Source organism: Gastrolobium bilobum, unplaced genomic scaffold, assembly GCF_033153095.1.
Source record: "Gastrolobium bilobum isolate Gb01-03AN ecotype WA unplaced genomic scaffold, APGP_CSIRO_Gbil_v1 utg6313, whole genome shotgun sequence".
Taxonomy (NCBI): Eukaryota; Viridiplantae; Streptophyta; class Magnoliopsida; order Fabales; family Fabaceae; genus Gastrolobium; species Gastrolobium bilobum.
In genome coordinates this window covers 211393-228977 of record NW_026897533.1, presented here as the reverse complement: position 1 = coordinate 228977, position 17585 = coordinate 211393, and the positions used below count along the sequence as shown (strand labels likewise).

Below are 17585 nucleotides of genomic sequence, written 5' to 3'. Positions count from 1 at the left end.
CATCTCATCCAACGATCCATATTTGTGATATAAAATAAACCTTTTTTTTCCCTTTCTTTCTTCTCACTTTCTCCCATACCTTTTCTCTCTCTCCTCCCCTTTCTCTCTTCCTCTTCCATATACCAATTTTTTCCCTTTATCGTTAATCTCTGCCCAGGTGAACGGCGCAGAAGCATTTGAAATCAATTACCACATCATTTGAAATCATCGTCAATATACATTAGTCTCTGTTTTTATTATTGTAATATAAATTTTCTCCTTCTGAATCAGTTTCTATCAAATTACCAGTGTCAATGGGTTGAAAAATCACAACAAGTTTTTAGATCTGAAGAACAACATAAATTTTATAAATTAATAAGATTAAATCGATGACTAACAAAGAAGTTTTAATGTGATTCAAAAGATATGTGCAGAGTTGGAAAAGATTCAAAATAAATAAAAAAATTAAAGAATAAAAAAATTGATATTGGAAAAATCTGGAAAAAGGGTTAATTGGTGCCATTCCAACAATTATGTTAATACGGATAGCCAATTAATTATTAGAAATTAAGAGTATCTATCATGTGGAAGAACAGATCGACATATTGAAGCAGAGACAAGGAGGATTCTGTGAACATATCGACCTTGTGGCACCACCGCTTTGAATCACATCAAAACTTCTTTGTTAGTCATCGATTCAATCGTATTAATTTATAAGGATTAAAAATATCATTAGAATCGAACAGTTTGTCAGGAGATTGAGGTCCACGACGGCAGAAGGGAAAAAAATTAGGTATATGGCAGAGGAAGAGAGAAAGGGGAGGAGAGAGAAAATGTATGGAAGAAAGTGAGAAGAAAAAAAAGGGAAAAAAATATTTATTTTATATCACAAATATGGATCGTTGGATGAGATGGTAATCGAACGGTAATGAAAGGGGTAGGCAAAAGTAGGTAAAATAGGAGTAGGCACAATAACCTATCCCTAGAAATATATCCTTCCCCATTTTAATTATATTGTTGTATAAAATAAAAAAACGTGCAGACCACGGTACACAGTGGTTTAAAAGACAAATAACCCTAGCCAGCCTCAACTCTCTCTCTCCGGCAACCTCTCATACGCCGCCCCCGCCGCTATATCCGCCGTGCGCATTCATCCCTAGACGCTGCACCAGGTATTCTCTTCTTCATGATTGCAAAACCAACTCTTCTTTGGATTGAGATTGAAACCAATATCCCCAATTTAGGTTATGGATTATTTGGGAATTTGGGGTTCCAATTTTAATGTAAATTTATTGTCTTTATTTTGTTACTGATCTTCGCCGTGACTTTTGATTTGATTGCGTTGTTGAGATGAAATTATAGATATGAAGCATGTTGACACAAAAAACATTGATCCTTTTTCACATTTCAGTAGCACACATTATGAGGATAAAATGAATAGGAGGGGTTTTTCAAAGTTGATTTCTTTACAGCTGAGGCACTTTTAGGAGCTGATTGTTTTGAGGGTTCTCATACTTAACATTGCTAATGGTAGGAGTTGTTTTTGTTGGTTGGGGGGGGAGGGAGTGTGTTCATAGATTTTGGATGTTCCAACATGGAAATTGCTAAAAGATGCAGTGGGGGAAATGTTTTTAATTTTTGAGCCTAGAAACCTAAGACATTTTTGAATGGACAAGTTTCTAGTGGTGATATCAATCTTTTTTTTTTCCTCATTCCAATTTGGTGAAAATCAGCTCCATTTACTTAATATGTGAGCATGTAACCTATTGCTTGCATCGGAGAGTTGGTTTAAAAGACGCTGACCCCTTCATACCAAATAGTTTGGTTATGCATAATCACATATCTTTATGCGTCCACATTTCTCAATTTTATTTCTTAAAAGTTTTGTCTTAACAATCAAATTTCAAAACCTTATTGTAGAGTCTACTGCGAAGAGAGATTGAGTATGTGAGGCTTGTAAATGATTAGATATTTGGTGTATATTGTCCACATTGTTTGAATTTATTTTCACATGAAACATGGTTCCTTTATTTTGTTTTTCTGATTAGAATTCTTATACCGCAGATCTTCAATTTGATTACTTTGGTCAAAGATTTCTGTCATTCTCAATCATGGCAACTAGTAAGTGGGACATATATGTTTTCTGTATTGTTGAACCTGTATTTTTTAAGGAGTTTGTTCATATCTGTTGTTGTTTAATGTGTCTATTACTTTATGGTCTTTTTTGGTGGAAATCCTTTTTACTTTTAAATTAATATACTGAATGGTTATGAGTTTCTTGCACCAGGACTTCAGTTTGAGAATTCTTGTGAAGTTGGAGTGTTCTCTAAACTTACCAATGCCTATTGTTTGGTAGCCATTGGAGGTTCTGAAAATTTCTACAGGTTTTCATTTTTTTTCTGCTAGTGAAAGTATATTTCTGTATAGATTTCAGTTATTTGTATTTGATACCAAATACAAATAAATCATTATGATAGTTCTCTGAATGAATAAATTAATATGTTGCTCGATGCAGTATGTTTGAATCAGAGTTAGCAGATGTTATCCCTGTGGTCAAGACATCCATTGGTGGCACTCGTATTATTGGTCGTCTTTGTGCTGGTAAAGTTTTCCTTTACCCTCATTTATTCTCTTTGTTTCCCATGGAGTATTACTGTATTAGTTTATATCATGGCTGAGATGTCTCCATCCTATTTCTTCCTCTTTCAACTTATATTAGTTAACAAAGAAAGAGATGTCTACACCAGTTTCTTATTTTTTTCATTATCAATTTTTTGGACCTAATTAATTTACGTTTCTACTGGTTCACAGGAAACAAGAATGGCCTTCTCGTGCCCCATACCACCACAGACCAAGGTGACTCCTATTTTTGTTAATATATTTGTTTTGATTATCAGTAATTTTTTATGCTGTTTTAATTTCATGTGCTATGCACTTTTAACATGTCTTTGTAACTCCTCTTCTCCCCAAAAGAATAAATTCACCTCATTGACTTTGTCAATAAAATATGCCAAATTGTTACTTGCCATTTGACTGATGATTCGGATTGCTGTTAGCACAGATGAGATGGTGCATAACTACTCCTGTTTCTGTAAAAATATTAAAACCTACTGCTTCTGTTTAATTTTAATTGAAAATAATTTAAAAAAATCTACCGGTTTAATTACCAAATTATAGGGAGGGATGTTTGATGGTTGTCTTGCGGCTTATCCAATTAGCCAATGTTGTAAAGATTTTGAGTCTTTGACACACTAGTCTCTAGCCCTTTCAGCATTTTTTTCTGTTTTTTTGCTGGGTTTGATCAGCTCTTATTTGTCTCCTTTTTACAAATTCTCTACGATGTGGGTGGGTTTTCTGGATTATGACAGTATTTTTTTTTCTCTTGTATCTTATATTTCATCTTTGTTGGTGGTATATTATTCCACATCAGTTATGATATTATACTGACTTATGGTACTTGATGTTATTGACACGGTCATTGCTGAAGAACTTCAACATTTGAGAAACAGTCTACCTGATCAAGTTGTTGTTCAGCGAATAGAAGAAAGATTATCTGCTCTGGGAAATTGTATAGCATGTAATGACCATGTGGCCCTTACTCACACTGATCTTGACAGGGTATTTTCTTATTTTGGATTATAGATTTTTTTCTGTACTAATCTCTTATTCATGTTTAGGATCCGAAATTGATTTGAAGAGACACTCATATTTTCACGTTAAGCAGGATGATGAATAAGGAAATGGACAAATTATCACATATACATTGCTAGTCTTCTGAATCTCTGATCACCTTAAACTGTAAATAATTTCTTGAAAAGAAAATGCAAAATTTACGTTGCAAGGCCTACTAGCATGTATCAAAGCCTAGGGAATTTGACCACCCTATGTTATGTGGCCTGTAAAAGTCATTCTGATTCGGATGTGGATTTGGGTTCAGGGTTGTGTATTTATTATACACTAATAAGAACTAAAGTTTTTGTCAAAAGAACAAGAAGATTATTTGAATAGCTATTAAGTTTTTAGTCCCTTTTGTTGGCATTTTAGAATGAAGAATGATGACAAAAACCTTAAAAGATTATTTTGGCTAGTAGCTAATGCTGGTTTCATTAATCAAACAAATCCTTGTTTATTACTTAATTTGTTATACTAGATAATTCTCTGTTAAGGACCTTATCAAGTCTTGTTTGTCTGCCAAATGGGTTTTCTTACTGCGATACACGGGGAGCTAATTTCTTATATAGGGCTCATTATTAACACAATGCTTTTACCATTAAAAGTATTCCCTAGCTTCATTTTCTCTCCCTTTTTTATCCGTCACCGTTTTTCTCAATTATCTTTTGAATTTTATATATGATTCTTGGCTTGCTCTAGTATTCAATGTAATGTATTTGTTCAGGAGACTGAGGAGATGATTGCAGATGTTCTTGGAGTAGAAGTTTTTAGGCAAACCATTGCTGGTAATATTCTTGTTGGTAGCTTCTGTGCCTTCTCCAATAGAGGTGGTTTGGTGAGTAAAAAAATATTCTCATGAAATCCATAATTTAAACATCTATACTGTCTTTTGACAATATACTTGATGCAGGTCCATCCCCATACTTCCATAGAAGACTTGGATGAACTTTCTACACTTCTTCAGGTTCCTTTGGTAGCTGGGACTGTGAACCGGGGCAGTGAAGTAATAGCCGCTGGAATGACAGTTAATGATTGGACAGCATTTTGCGGTTCAGACACCACAGCTACAGAGCTCTCTGTGATTGAGAGTGTTTTCAAGCTGAGGGAAGCACAACCTAGTGCCATTGTGGACGAGATGAGGAAATCACTCATTGATAGTTATGTCTGAACTGTGGTAATAGTATTCTCTTTTGGTAAAAATGTAAGACTGCTCATTGTTAAGATCTTTTAAGTTTTGGTGATAGTTTTTTCTTATGCAGTGTGAACATATATATTTTAATCATGGATTGTACTTTTCATTAATTGTGTTATATCATATAATATCAACTATTAATTGTTGTGATGTGACCCATAAATCAAAGGCATATATGGGTCCAATAAAGCCTCGGTTTAATTTGAAGCAATCGGACTAGCCATGTTAGGGCAAATATTTGAATTTCTTCTTGAAAGTATAAACTTCACACCTTCAAAAGAATATATATATGAGTTAGGATCATTTTTGCATCAGTATAAGTTACACTCTTAATCTTGTCCGCTGATCCTACTTATATCTAATGGTTCAAATTTTTTAGTAATATGAGCCGTTGGATACAAGTGGATCAATGATCAAGATTGAGTGTAAGACTTATAACTCTTACACTGGTGTAATATGAGGCCGGATATTCTTACACCAGTGTAAGAGTTATAAGTCTTACATTCAATCTTGATTATTGATCCACTTGTATCTAATGATTTATATTACTAAAAAATTAGAGCCCTTAGATATAAATGAGATCAATGGTCAAGAATGAGAGTGTAACTTATACTGGTGTAAAATGATTCTGACCCATATACATATATAGGTAAAATCATTTCTACAGCTGCTTTACGTACATCAATGACAAGTGTATGTGTATGGTTATGATTCTCCAAATTTAATGCTTTAACGTATATATGGCAAGTATTTGAGCACGTACAGTAGCTGCAAAAATGTAAACGTTCAGCAATGACAGGTGTATGGTTACGATTTTTCACATTTAATGCTTTCACGTATATATATGGTAAGTATTTAACTGCTGCACGTACAATAGCTGCAGAAATGTAAATTATATATATATATATATATATATATATATATATATATATATATATATATGAGGCAGGATCCTTTGACACCGGTGTCAAATTTGAAATTTGACACCTCATGTGAGATCCGTTAAATCAAAAAAATCAATTGTGTCACATGCTTACAAATCAGAATCGTTGATTTTTTTTAATCTAACGGCTCTCAGATGAGGTGTCAAACTTTTTTTTTGACACCGGTGTCAAAGGATCCTGTCTCTCTCTCTATATATATATATATGAAGTAGGATCATTTGACACCAGTGTCAAATTTTAAATTTGACACCTCATCTAAGAGCCGTTAGATAAAAAAAGATCAATGATGTCACATGCTTACAAATCAGAATCGTTGATCTTTTTTGATTTTTATATATATATATATATATATATATATATATATATATATATATATGATTTATCATGTCACATGACATAAAATTATGTTGTCACCCTAAACTTATGTTGTTTTAGGAGTTTGGGGAATTAACGAAGGGTGCTTTGATAAAATTCATATAATAAATAAGGGTTTCGATTTTCTCATGCGGTAGGAGAAAATTTTCTCATGTTGTAGATACATCTTACGTGGGGTTCACATCTATTAAAAAAATAAAAAAAGCAAAAGAAAATATTGCACACATTTAGAAGGATCACTGCTAGGAGAAAATAACTCTCTTACGACATGAGAAAATATTTTTCCAATAAATAAATAAATAAAAATACCAAAATGCTCATCATTAATTTTTCGAACTCCGATGTAGTTTTAGGGTGACATGACATAAACTTATGTCATGTGACATGACAAACAATAAACCCAAGTGAGAGTAATTTGATTAACACCAATATCACATTTAACCTAATCTAGTTGGTCTGATGTGGATGAACCAGAATAAAAACATACGAGAGCATTTTGACGGTAACTCTTCAACAGTTTGCAATATCAGTAATATGCACTCCAGATTTCCAAAATGACATCGAGTCGCGTATCGTTAAGAAATATTAAACTTGTGAAACTTGATCTAACATAATTATTAAGGAAGCTGAAAGTTTAATTTCTTTGTTGATGTGTGAGTTTCTCCAGTTCTTCCATTGTACTTAGCACTCAGCAACACTAAATGATACTAGAAAAAAAAAAACCACTAACAAGTTTTTTTTTTTAATGTCACATAAGATTCATTTATTTATAATTCTAGTAAAGAATAAGTATCAGTAGTGCCGAAAATGTACTCTGTTCACTTTCTTTCTCAAATCAGATTGTTTGAGATTGAAAAAAATCGAATGTTTCAAATCACCCCAAACCTTATTTATTGTACTTGACTCTGGTACAACTGCCACATCTTTATTCTTAAAATTTTCTTCTGAATTAAGTTTTTTGTTATTCAGTTATGAACAGTAAAATAAAATGTTTACGACTACAAGATAGTTTTCTCTAATGACACATCGAAATAAAAAATGTTTTCGTTTATTAATAATTTCTTCAATTAATGATATATTTTGAAAAAAACACTATATAAATTCATTTGACCTTTACAATGTAGTTCTATCTCATTTGGCATATTCATTGAATAAATTTGATCGATCATTGACAATGAATCAAATTTCAAATCTTTTAGAATTTTGTTTTTCTCGTAAGAAAATCTTTTGGATATGTCAAGTTGTCAAGCATCGCATGTCTTTGGCCCCAATGAAAAGGAAGTTTTGTAGTTGGGTTTGGGCCAATGGCAAGGCCGGCCCAACAAATTTGTATAGTATGTAGAATCTATTTGATTGTGTTCTATTTTTTTTTTTTCTTAAAATTATTTTGTAGAATAGTTAATGAAAGGGTTTGATGTTTTTCATTTTAAATGACATAAGTTATGTCATTTTAGGAGAGAGATAAACACAAAGAATGAAAATCATGAGAGAGAAGGTGAGTGATTTTTTTTAATTTAAATTTTAAATAAAAAATATTATTTTGTGTCTATCTCTCTCTTAAAACGACAAACACTTTACCCTTAATGAAATATGTGTTTTCTGTATTTTTTTCATTTTGAAAGTTAAAAATCAAAAACACAAAACAAAAACAAATAAGACTGTGCTCTGTTTGATTAGTGTTTTTAAAAACAGTTTTTTAGTTTTCAGAACAAAAAAACAAAAAAACAAAAAATTCGTTTGATAAAGCCTGTTTTGTAATTTTTTTTTTTTAAAAACTGTAATTATTTTTTTGTTTTTAGAATCAAATTTAGAAAACATGTCTGAGTTATTTTTGTTTTCTGTTTTGGATTTTAACTTTCAAAACAAAAAAAACATAGAAAACAACTGTTTCCATAATTATTCTACAAAATAGTTTTAAAACAAAAAAACCAAAACACAATCAAACATGTATATTTTCTCAATTTGATTCTAAAAATTAAAAAACAGTTATAATTTTTAGAACCATATTTATAAAACAGGTCTTATCAAACAAGTTTTTTTTTTTTTTTTTTTTTGAAAATAAAAAAACTGTTTAAAAAAGAAAAGTAATCAAACAGGCCCGTAGTATACTAATATTAGCTCATTGACCTCCTTGCCAAGCTCATACTTTTCACTATAGCCTCCATAAACACCAGCTTGGGACAACCTTAGCCTTCTCTGGGGCATTGCAACATAGTACAACATTCTCCAAGCAATCTAACATTTCCAAGCATCATGCATGAATGATTAACCATTAATAGTTAATCTTGGCAAGATAATGAGGAAGACATGCAAGGGAGAGTAATAGAAATAGAAAGTGAAAATGAAAACAGAAAATGTATTGAGAATTATACTGGAACTGGAAATAGTAAGAACAATGTAACATCTAGCACAGTCTCTTCCTTTCACCAAATAGTTGCTCAAAAAATATACCCACTATCTTCCTACCTTCTATAGTGCTAGAATTGTCTGCATACAGCCTATTCTTCCTATTGTACACCTGAGTTACAATCAGCCTATAAGAGACATCAGCATCAATACCACCTTTATCCGAAAGAGGAAACAAAAATGATTCAATTAGAGGGCAAGAGTTCCTTGTTGCAATTTTAAGTTGCAGATTAGCGGTTGCCCAAGAATCAAACAGAATTATTGACCTATACCAAAATGCATCATATGAAATATGATCAACAGCGGAAAAATCTGGATAGAATATTCACCAATAGTACACTTTCATTTTGGCTTTGACCGGACTTCCAAACCATGAAATCTGGAGAAAAGTAGCTAGCATCACTCCAACGTTTTAGAGAAATTAAGGAAAAGGGTCCTTGTACATGTCCCTGGGGATCTCTGTAATGCCACTTTAAGGACTTCAACTGCTCATCAGGAACCTGTTTTGTAGTGCTTGGTTCTTCATTTTTGTCATCATCATCTTCATCATCGCTCAATTCTATAACCTCAACCTGAGATGGCCGTACCTGCTTGTTCGAGGGTCCTTCGGAGATCTTAGCATCATTTGATTCAGCTGGCTTAGACATGCCTTCTTTGTTACATGCAGAGTCTGTCTGTCGCTCTGGCTGCTGCTGTTGAACAGGCATACCAGACCTTTGATGCTCTGCGAAGAACATCAATGAATGTCATTAGGATGTGTAAGTTGGTATCTATAAAGAGATACATTATTCTAAAATTACAAAAAATAAAAGAAAAAAACAATGTGAGACATGTACTGGGTAAAATGATAGGGTCAATCATTTCATTATCTTGAAGTTCATTTCCCAGCAACTAGTTACATTTGGAATTAGACACTTTGAACTTTCCAGTAAAATTGGGTATGACCACAGAAATTGGAGCATTTCCTTTTGACCAAGTTCATTGGTAGGTAAATATGCTATACTGTGGTGTCTTTGGATGAGCAGAATGCCCATATTTTCCAAGTAAAATTCTTCCCATGGCTTATCCTTGGTGCTTTTGACGTACAACAAATAAATGTAGCACACTTCCCACCAAACAAAATATACTGCAGTATTTCCATCAAGCGCATTCACAGATAAATTACAGGCTTATATTTAAAAAAGAGATCATGGAAGAAGATGAATCTTTATAACAAACCTGCAGCAGTGTCACCAGACATGTAATTCGACAGAGTGCTGTCCACTGCCATATTGAATAGAGGAACTTTTGATGCTCTATTCAGACTGGCAATTGACTTTGGGGATTTGTTTTCTTGTTTTACAAGATCAGCCATATCCATTTTTGTAGCCTTGTATAGAAAACCATCTGCAACTGCTTTTGGGACCTCAGTCACTAAAGATGCTTTTGTACTGGTAATCTGCCATAACTCTTGTAAATCGTTTTCTGATTTTATCTCTGGATCAATTGGTGTTTTACATTCTGATTCTAGATCTTCTGCAATAACTTGAGGAATTTCATGCAATAAACGTTCCTGTTCTTCTGGAATCTGAAGCTTCTCCCTTTTTTGTAGGTACTCATCCAGTGTACTTCCAATCAATTAAGGAATCTTTGTTTTATAGAAAATCTTTTTTTTTTACATTTTTTGACTAAAAAAGAATCTCTATATAAAGTATTTAGCATAATGTATATAATGATCAGACAGAATCCTAATGGAAAATGTTCATCACTATAAATTTCTCATCGTGTGTACAGTACTGAAAGAAAGTCCAAGCCATAAAAGGGATTTTAAGGTAAGGTTTGATGTTTCTCATGTTGTAGGAGATAAAATTATTTCCTATACATACATAAAAGTGTGCAGGACCTATGTGGGATCATGGTAAGGAGAGAGAGAAAAAAAAAAATAGGTTCCATACAGTTTTATGTGTATGTAGGAGATAAAATTATTTTCTACAATATGAGATATATTAAACCCTTTAATGTAATTAGCACGCATTACTTTAAAGACGAGTAACATCTTTAAGGTGGTATCCATTTGTGCTATGCATAAATCTGCATGCTGCTTCAAAGAGAAACACAGAAGCAACCTCCACTTACATGCTACCAGGGCTTAACTCAGGGGGTTGGGGTTGGGGTTGGGCTGGAATTTGAGTAAAAGTCCAGGGTTCATAATGTGGTTCTTATCAGAAAAGATGCATCACCTTAAAAATTATCCTACAATATGACACTGAAAGAATTTATATAAGAAAATATTAGACAAATTAAGGAAGAATTATGCAACTGACAGATGAAATACAGAAGGACTGGACAAGAATTGATTTGATAACTCAAATAAATTGGGTAATCGTCAAGTGTCCAAAAGATTTTTAGTGGCTTGAAAAAACAATGAAAGGAGTAGATTTTATTTCATTTATTCAATAGTTGAATGAGCAAATCAGTATCATTATTTTAAAAAATAAATAAATAAATAAGAAATCAATACAAGCAAGGATTATGAAGATGCCATTGGCGACTATGATTGCCATAAACAGCCAATGATTTTTATTTATGACTAATAATACAGTTAACAATCTATACAGTATCTACTACAGAACAAATTTAGTCGTATAAAAAGTGTGTAGTGCGATATGTTAAATAGGTTCAGCAGCATACGTCACCACATGTTGCTATCATCTGATGCAAAAAATAAATACGGAGACATTACCACAATATAGAAAAAAGTTATCATCTAATATCAGAAAAGGATATTCTCTACGCAAACCCTTTTCATTAGCTCGATCAATAAGATTTTGTAACCGATTGAGTTCTCTTGGCAGCCACTGAAACAGATTCACCATATAATAAGAAAGCATTAAAGTTAAGTAAAATCCAAGCCCAAATATCAAAAGCGTAAACATGAATTCTTATTTGAAACAAACATGTAAAGCACAACACACTGAAGAAACAGGACATGTATAATATAAAATTATAAATATGTAAGCATTGATATTAAACACAGACAAACATCAAGAAGTACATTAAGTATATCTAAGGTATGGCTAGGATGTATAAATACTAAACAGTATCTAAGAAGTTCCATAACTTAAATTCAAAAGTTTTCTTTATTCCAAAGGTTGCTTGACAAATTTAGCGTACACCTATCATTGAACGTGGGGTGATAAAAGAAAAACTACATGATATCCCTAAAGCGAGGCCAATCAATCAACACGGGTTAATTGATTAAAAACGGTAAAGCTATGTCCAAGCACAGAATAGAGCAACTGAGGAAGACATTTTGATTTGAACAGAGTATGTAACTGTTGCATGTTGGCACTCACAAGCACAACAGAATTTGAAGATGCTAATATATCTACAAAAGAAATTTGGTAATAGCGCGCTATCTCACTTGATTTCTCTTTTGATACACAAGATACAACAGTTCAACAGCTACTTGATTAATTTAACAAAAGGGCAACCTGGATCTATAAAGTTCCAGCTATGTCAAGGAAGGGTTAGAGTCATTATGTGGGTCTATATAGTAGGCAGTCTTACCTTGCATTTGCAAGAGACTGATTACTTGATTTAACCTATGACCTTTAGGTCACATGATGACAACTCCAACCGTTGTGCCAAGGCTCCCATTCTTTTACAGCTGCTTAACTTATGAAAGCAAAAATTACCTATAAAGCTATATATCACATTGTTTCATTGTTTGTGTTGTGTATCTTCTTGTTTCATTGCAAATTCAGCCTAGTAAATAAGAATAATATCGATCTGTTCATTAAATGATATCCACACAATATGGAGCAAAGAACAATTCTCATGCAAATACAGATGGCTAATATGATGTCCTACTTTCTTGATCAATTGTTTCTGTATCTTTTCCCTTTTTCTTGTATATCTTAATATTTACTGTGCCAAAGGACTGGTGTTTTGACAGACGTAAAAAGTGCAAATTAACCGACTGTGAGAAAATCACTAAACTGAAACAAGAATGAAGCAATTGAAACACAGGGTTCCATAATAGTTCAGTACGTACATGCTTAGTCATATCCTCATGCAATACTCTTGCCGTCTGCTCTATATCTACCTACCATGTATAAAACCAAAAAAAAAAGGTATTGTTATAATATTCAGATTCATTAAAGCATCAGATATAGTATTTAGGGTAAAACAGACTCTCATAGTCTAATGTATAAAGAACACACTGTTCTCTACATTCCTTTTCAGTTCACAATTTACAGAAGTAGATTAGTCTCGTGCTGCAGGAGTTTTGTTATTTTAAAAAAATTCAAAGCACTGAAAAGAACTTACAACCATAGGTCTCTTGAGCAAGCCGTCTTTTACTCTTCGCTGCAAATCCTCACACTCCTCCTGAAACCAAAGTCACAGGTCAAAACCCAAAAATTTAAAAGTAGAATTATACAGATACAATGGAAGGGGGGTGGGGGCGTCACTCTATTGAAAGAATAGCCCCCCCCCAATCAAATACCAGATTGAAAAATTAAAGGAATAAAAACCCCAAATGGGTCAAAGAGCCCTTGTTTTACTATAATTCCATTATGATGCATTGTGTGTGTGTGTTATTTTTTTTTTTTTAGTTAGCATTTGGTATAATTTTCATGCATAACTATTGCCAGAAAAGATACACATATCATATCTATAATTTAACTATGCATTATTAAAAATTTATATTATGTGGGATACAAAATGATAGTACTGTAGAGAATCAGCAGTCAGAAACAGCAAATAAACCATCAACTTCCAGTTAACATGTGCTAATTTAAAACTGTCAATGATATAATCCATCATTATTGCATTCATTTGTTAAAAATTGGTTAAGAAAGATGGATACAGACAGAGAACATAACGCTTTTGGCTTAGCACCAGAGTTTACAATTTTATTTTATTTTGGTACATGAAAATTAAGGCAGAGGAAAAGTTTCCCGATTCCAAGTTCAGGACATGCCACAAGCTGTTTAAAATGGTAGATAAGACTTACCAATGAAGGATCACTAGCATGAATTGAACCTAAGACCTTTGAGTAAATGGAATTTGATCTATCTAGTTGAGTTAGCTCTCACTGACAGAGTGCAGAATTTTTACCAAATAAAGCTAAAATAGCAAGATAACTCAACTGTACCTCAGAGAAGTTAACATCTGAAAGCATGTGAATGCTGATGTCTTTGATGAAACCAGAGCTTTGTAGGAGAATTTCCCCTTCGACTTCAGAGCTCTTCTTTACACCTGAAAGATAGCCCCAAAAAAAAAGTATTTCAGCTAATTAGAAGAAATATATTCCATCGTCTAATTTTTCTACATTTGTCATATTCAACTGTCAATTGGCATATCAAATTCACAAATAAATAGTAGATGAATATGCAACATAAGAGAAACAATTCCAGGAAGGATCCCATAGAAGATTAATTGCAAACCGAAAGGATTAGATTGTTTTGTTCATTTTCATTCATTGTGAATAGTCCAAATCGTTCAATTAGGCTTAATAACACCCGACAAATGACCTATACTCATGATGTCAAAAAAGAGGACACTAAAAGAAGAATTTAGTTTTCTTTATTTATTTTAATCACGCCTGACATGAGGTTATTCAATTAGATTGTTCTGCTCATTGTCATTCATTGAGAATTGTCCAAATTGTTCAATTAGGACTAATCACACCTGGCATTGACTTATGCTAATGATGTAAATAAAGAGTACATAATAAGCACATGAGTTTGTTTCATTTATGTGAATCCCACTCGGCATGAGGTTATTGGATTACATTGTTTTGTTCATTGTCATTCATTGCGAGTAGTCCAAATCGTCCAACTAGGATTAATCACACCCAACAAATGGCCTATACTAATGATGTCAAAAGAGAGTACGTGATAAGAACAATTTGGTTTTCTTCATTTATTTGAATCTCAGCCAACATAGGGTTATTGGATTAGATAGTTTTGTTCATTGTCATTCATTGCAACTAGTCCAAATCATTAAATTAGGACTTTTCACACCTTGTATTGACCTATACTATTGATTTAAAAAAAGAGTACATAACAAGCACCTTTTAGTTTGCACCCGACATGAGGTTAATGGATTACGTTATTTTATTCATTGTCATTCATTGCGAATAGTCCAAATTGTTCAATTAGGGCTCGCTTGACTACTTTTCCAGTTCTTCACAATGCATGTGATCTATACTAACGATGTCAAAAAAGATTAGATAATAAGTACTTTTGGGTTTGCCTTTTTGTTGTTGCTTTTACTTCTGACAAGCACATGTACTAAAATTAAGCAGTTGATGAGCATACCTTTCAAAGCAACTTGTACATTTTAAAGTCATAAAAACGCATTTATTATAATGCAATGTCATAATCAACCCACAACAGCCAAATTACCTGTGACTTGCAGAAGCTGGAATGGGTTTTTCTGAAGGTAGTCATTTGGGTCACTTCTGATTCTTATGAAGCTTCCAACTACTTTAGTCTCAAAAGTTTCAGGGTCCTTCAGAAGCTCCTCAACTAGACTCTTCTTCAAATAAACAAGTTTGATGTTGTCAGGAATGATGGCAGCGAAGCAGCTCCTTGGTTTTTCCATTAACGGTATCTTCGGATGACTCTTCCTCTCTGAACCTGTCGTTTTCGGTGTTTCACACGCATCATCTTCTGAGTTAGAAAAAATATCATCAGAAGATTCCTCACAGTTCTCAGCAAAGTGTGATTCAAGCAGGTCATTAATTTTCAACCGGCTAATGGCCTTCCTTCTGAACAGCAAATGAAGCTTCTCATCACACACAATTCTTTTCTTTTTCGTAGGATGATGAAGGCCATTCTGCTTAACATAATCATTGACAATCTTAGTGACATCACTTTGAGTCATCTGATTGCTTGTGTCTCTACCAATGGATCCAAGAAACCGAATAAGGGAAGTTGATCCCCATCCATCATACTCCTTTTTCTTTTTTGTATATTTCCTTTTCTTTGTCATAGGAGTCTGAACCTTCTGACTAATTTCCTCCTTCCAGAAAGAATCAACATGACCTTCATCATCCATCCTTTTTATCATAACCCTAAATTCGATCTTCTCCACTGATACTCAGTCTTCTACCTCTCAAATTTCTCTATTCCAATCTTTTCTCTGTTGTGAACCTCTTAAGAAAAAATTAATTGGAAAAAAAGGGCATAAGTTGACAGCAGAAAATAGTAAAAATAAATAAATAAATAATTGGACATGCATTTTCTGTTGTTGAAACCTAAAACAAAGAACTGAGAATCAGAAAAAATAACAAGAAAATTAAAAAAGAAAAAGAAAAAAAGAAAAAAACACATTCAATCTTTCTCCACTGATACTTATACCATTCAATCTCCAAGAAAAAATTGAATGAAATAAAAAGAGAGAGACATAAATTGGCAGCAGAAAACAGTCCCATAAAGAAAACATCGAACATACATTTTCTGTTATTGCTGAAACCAAAAACAAAGAAGAACCGAAAGCACCAAGAATCAGAAAATATAACAAGAAGAAAAAAAAAAGAATACTTTCAGAAGCAAAACGAAACAAACCAGACCGACAACATCGTAATAACCAACGAAATTAAGAACAAGAAGAAAACATGGGGAACATAGAATTGACATAGAAGAATAAGAAGAGAGAAAGAGAGAGAGAGAAAATTTACCGAAAGAGTGAGAGTGTTGACTGAAGCAGCGTTGGCGTTGTTGCTCACTGAATAGCAATTTTTGAACAATACAAGGAACCGAAGAAGTATTAACTAAATGCCCCAAAAGGCAAAATGGGTAAAAGAAATTAAATTGATTTTTTTTGCATAATTAACGGAAAACGGTTATCAATGCATTACTCTATTTGACTTTTTTATACTTTATATTATTACATGTTTCTTTTATATTAATTTAATAAATTTTATATGGAAATCATTTAATGGTAATAAATATATATTAAAAACTGTGTTAAAAAAATTTCTGAATATGTTCTTTTTTCTACTATTGCTTTTAATGACGTATAAGCATATATATATATATTCTGATGCTGCCACGTCACTCCGATGTGTAAGTGTACTAGATTAAACATGTGTTATAATACAAGTGGAATTTGAACTTGGGTTTTAAGATGGAGTATTTTGGATGGGCTTTTTTCTTGAAAAGGTTGCCTTTTTTCAAAATAAAAGTCATTTTGACTTTTGAGTCATTTCATGTGTTTGGATAAACATTTAAAAAAAAAAGCAGAATTCAAAAATAAAATAGAAATTTAAAAATAAGGATTTCTTACTTATGAAAAAAGCCAAAGCCAAGAGTCAATTAAGTTTTTTAAAATTTTAATTTTATCCCAACTACACTTCATTATTACCACTACCATCACATATATATATTTTTGATAATTACGTATATATAAAGTGCTTTTTATTTTTTAACATCAAAATAATTTTTATTTAAAATTATTTTTTATTGGAGTTATTAATCTTATATCACATACGATAAATATAAGATAAGTATCTTATATGGAGGAAACAAAATCATGGGGCCATAATTTTTAAAAAAATATGAAAGAAAAAATGGGCACAAGATTCCGTTAGTGTGCAACATAAGATAATTGTCTTATGTGACATAAGACAACTATTTCCCATTTTTTATTTATCCAACCATAGAATAACTTTAACTTCCAAAAAAATTCATTCTAAAAAAGCAAGCCATAAAAAAGTCATGTTTTTAAAAGTTCATCTGCACTCATGCTTATTGTTTTTTATTTTTTATATAAAAAGATTAAACTTTTTTTTTAATATAAAATAGGGAATATGATATTATGTTTATCTTTTTTTTTGGGATAGGTTATTCATCTATTCTTATTCTACCTACCTTTGCTACCCCTCTCAGTACCATTAGATTTTAATTTTATCTAACAATGGAGATTTACGGGATAAATAAACCTTTTTACACATTTTTTCTTTTCATTGCCTTCCACTAAAGAACCTTGGGATACACCATCCCAAGAGCTAGTTTTTGGGTAGT

The 17585-nt window shown here is 32.5% G+C and overlaps 2 protein-coding genes across 3 annotated transcripts; one reads left to right on the top strand and one right to left on the bottom strand.

Annotated features, from left to right (window-relative positions):
• The first annotated feature begins 1025 nt into the window (after positions 1-1025).
• Positions 1026-4987, top strand: LOC133307765 (eukaryotic translation initiation factor 6-2). Its single transcript, XM_061508316.1, has 8 exons — positions 1026-1151; positions 2044-2100; positions 2267-2363; positions 2495-2580; positions 2791-2835; positions 3467-3597; positions 4376-4486; positions 4562-4987. Exons 2-8 carry the CDS (start codon positions 2091-2093, stop codon positions 4817-4819), a joined length of 738 nt encoding a protein of 245 aa, XP_061364300.1. The 5' UTR covers positions 1026-1151; positions 2044-2090; the 3' UTR covers positions 4820-4987.
• A 3551-nt stretch (positions 4988-8538) lies between these two features.
• LOC133307753 (uncharacterized protein At5g08430-like) lies at positions 8539-16282 on the bottom strand. 2 transcript variants are annotated; one of them, XM_061508306.1, is made up of 8 exons: positions 16241-16282; positions 14964-15715; positions 13709-13812; positions 12880-12939; positions 12605-12655; positions 11335-11405; positions 9787-10172; positions 8539-9292 (listed from the first exon to the last, which is right to left on the bottom strand). In XM_061508306.1, exons 2-8 carry the CDS (start codon positions 15628-15630, stop codon positions 8865-8867), a joined length of 1767 nt encoding a protein of 588 aa, XP_061364290.1. In that variant the 5' UTR covers positions 15631-15715; positions 16241-16282; the 3' UTR covers positions 8539-8864. The 2 variants fall into 2 exon arrangements, with proteins under 2 accessions (XP_061364290.1, XP_061364291.1); XM_061508307.1 differs by lacking the exon at positions 12605-12655.
• Between the last annotated feature and the right edge of the window lie 1303 nt (positions 16283-17585).

Coding starts and splice junctions, on each gene's coding strand:
- LOC133307765 (XM_061508316.1), top strand. Junction 2,364..2,494: donor GGTTCTGAAAATTTCTACAG/GTTTTCATTTTT, acceptor TGCTCGATGCAG/TATGTTTGAATCAGAGTTAG. Junction 3,598..4,375: donor CTCACACTGATCTTGACAGG/GTATTTTCTTAT, acceptor GTATTTGTTCAG/GAGACTGAGGAGATGATTGC.
- LOC133307753 (XM_061508306.1), bottom strand. CDS start 15,630: ATGATAAAAAGGATGGATGATGAAGGTCATGTTGATTCTTTCTGGAAG. Junction 12,940..13,708: donor CAGATGTTAACTTCTCTGAG/GTACAGTTGAGT, acceptor CTTTGGTTTCAG/GAGGAGTGTGAGGATTTGCA. Junction 10,173..11,334: donor GAAAAGGGTTTGCGTAGAGA/ATATCCTTTTCT, acceptor GATTGGAAGTAC/ACTGGATGAGTACCTACAAA.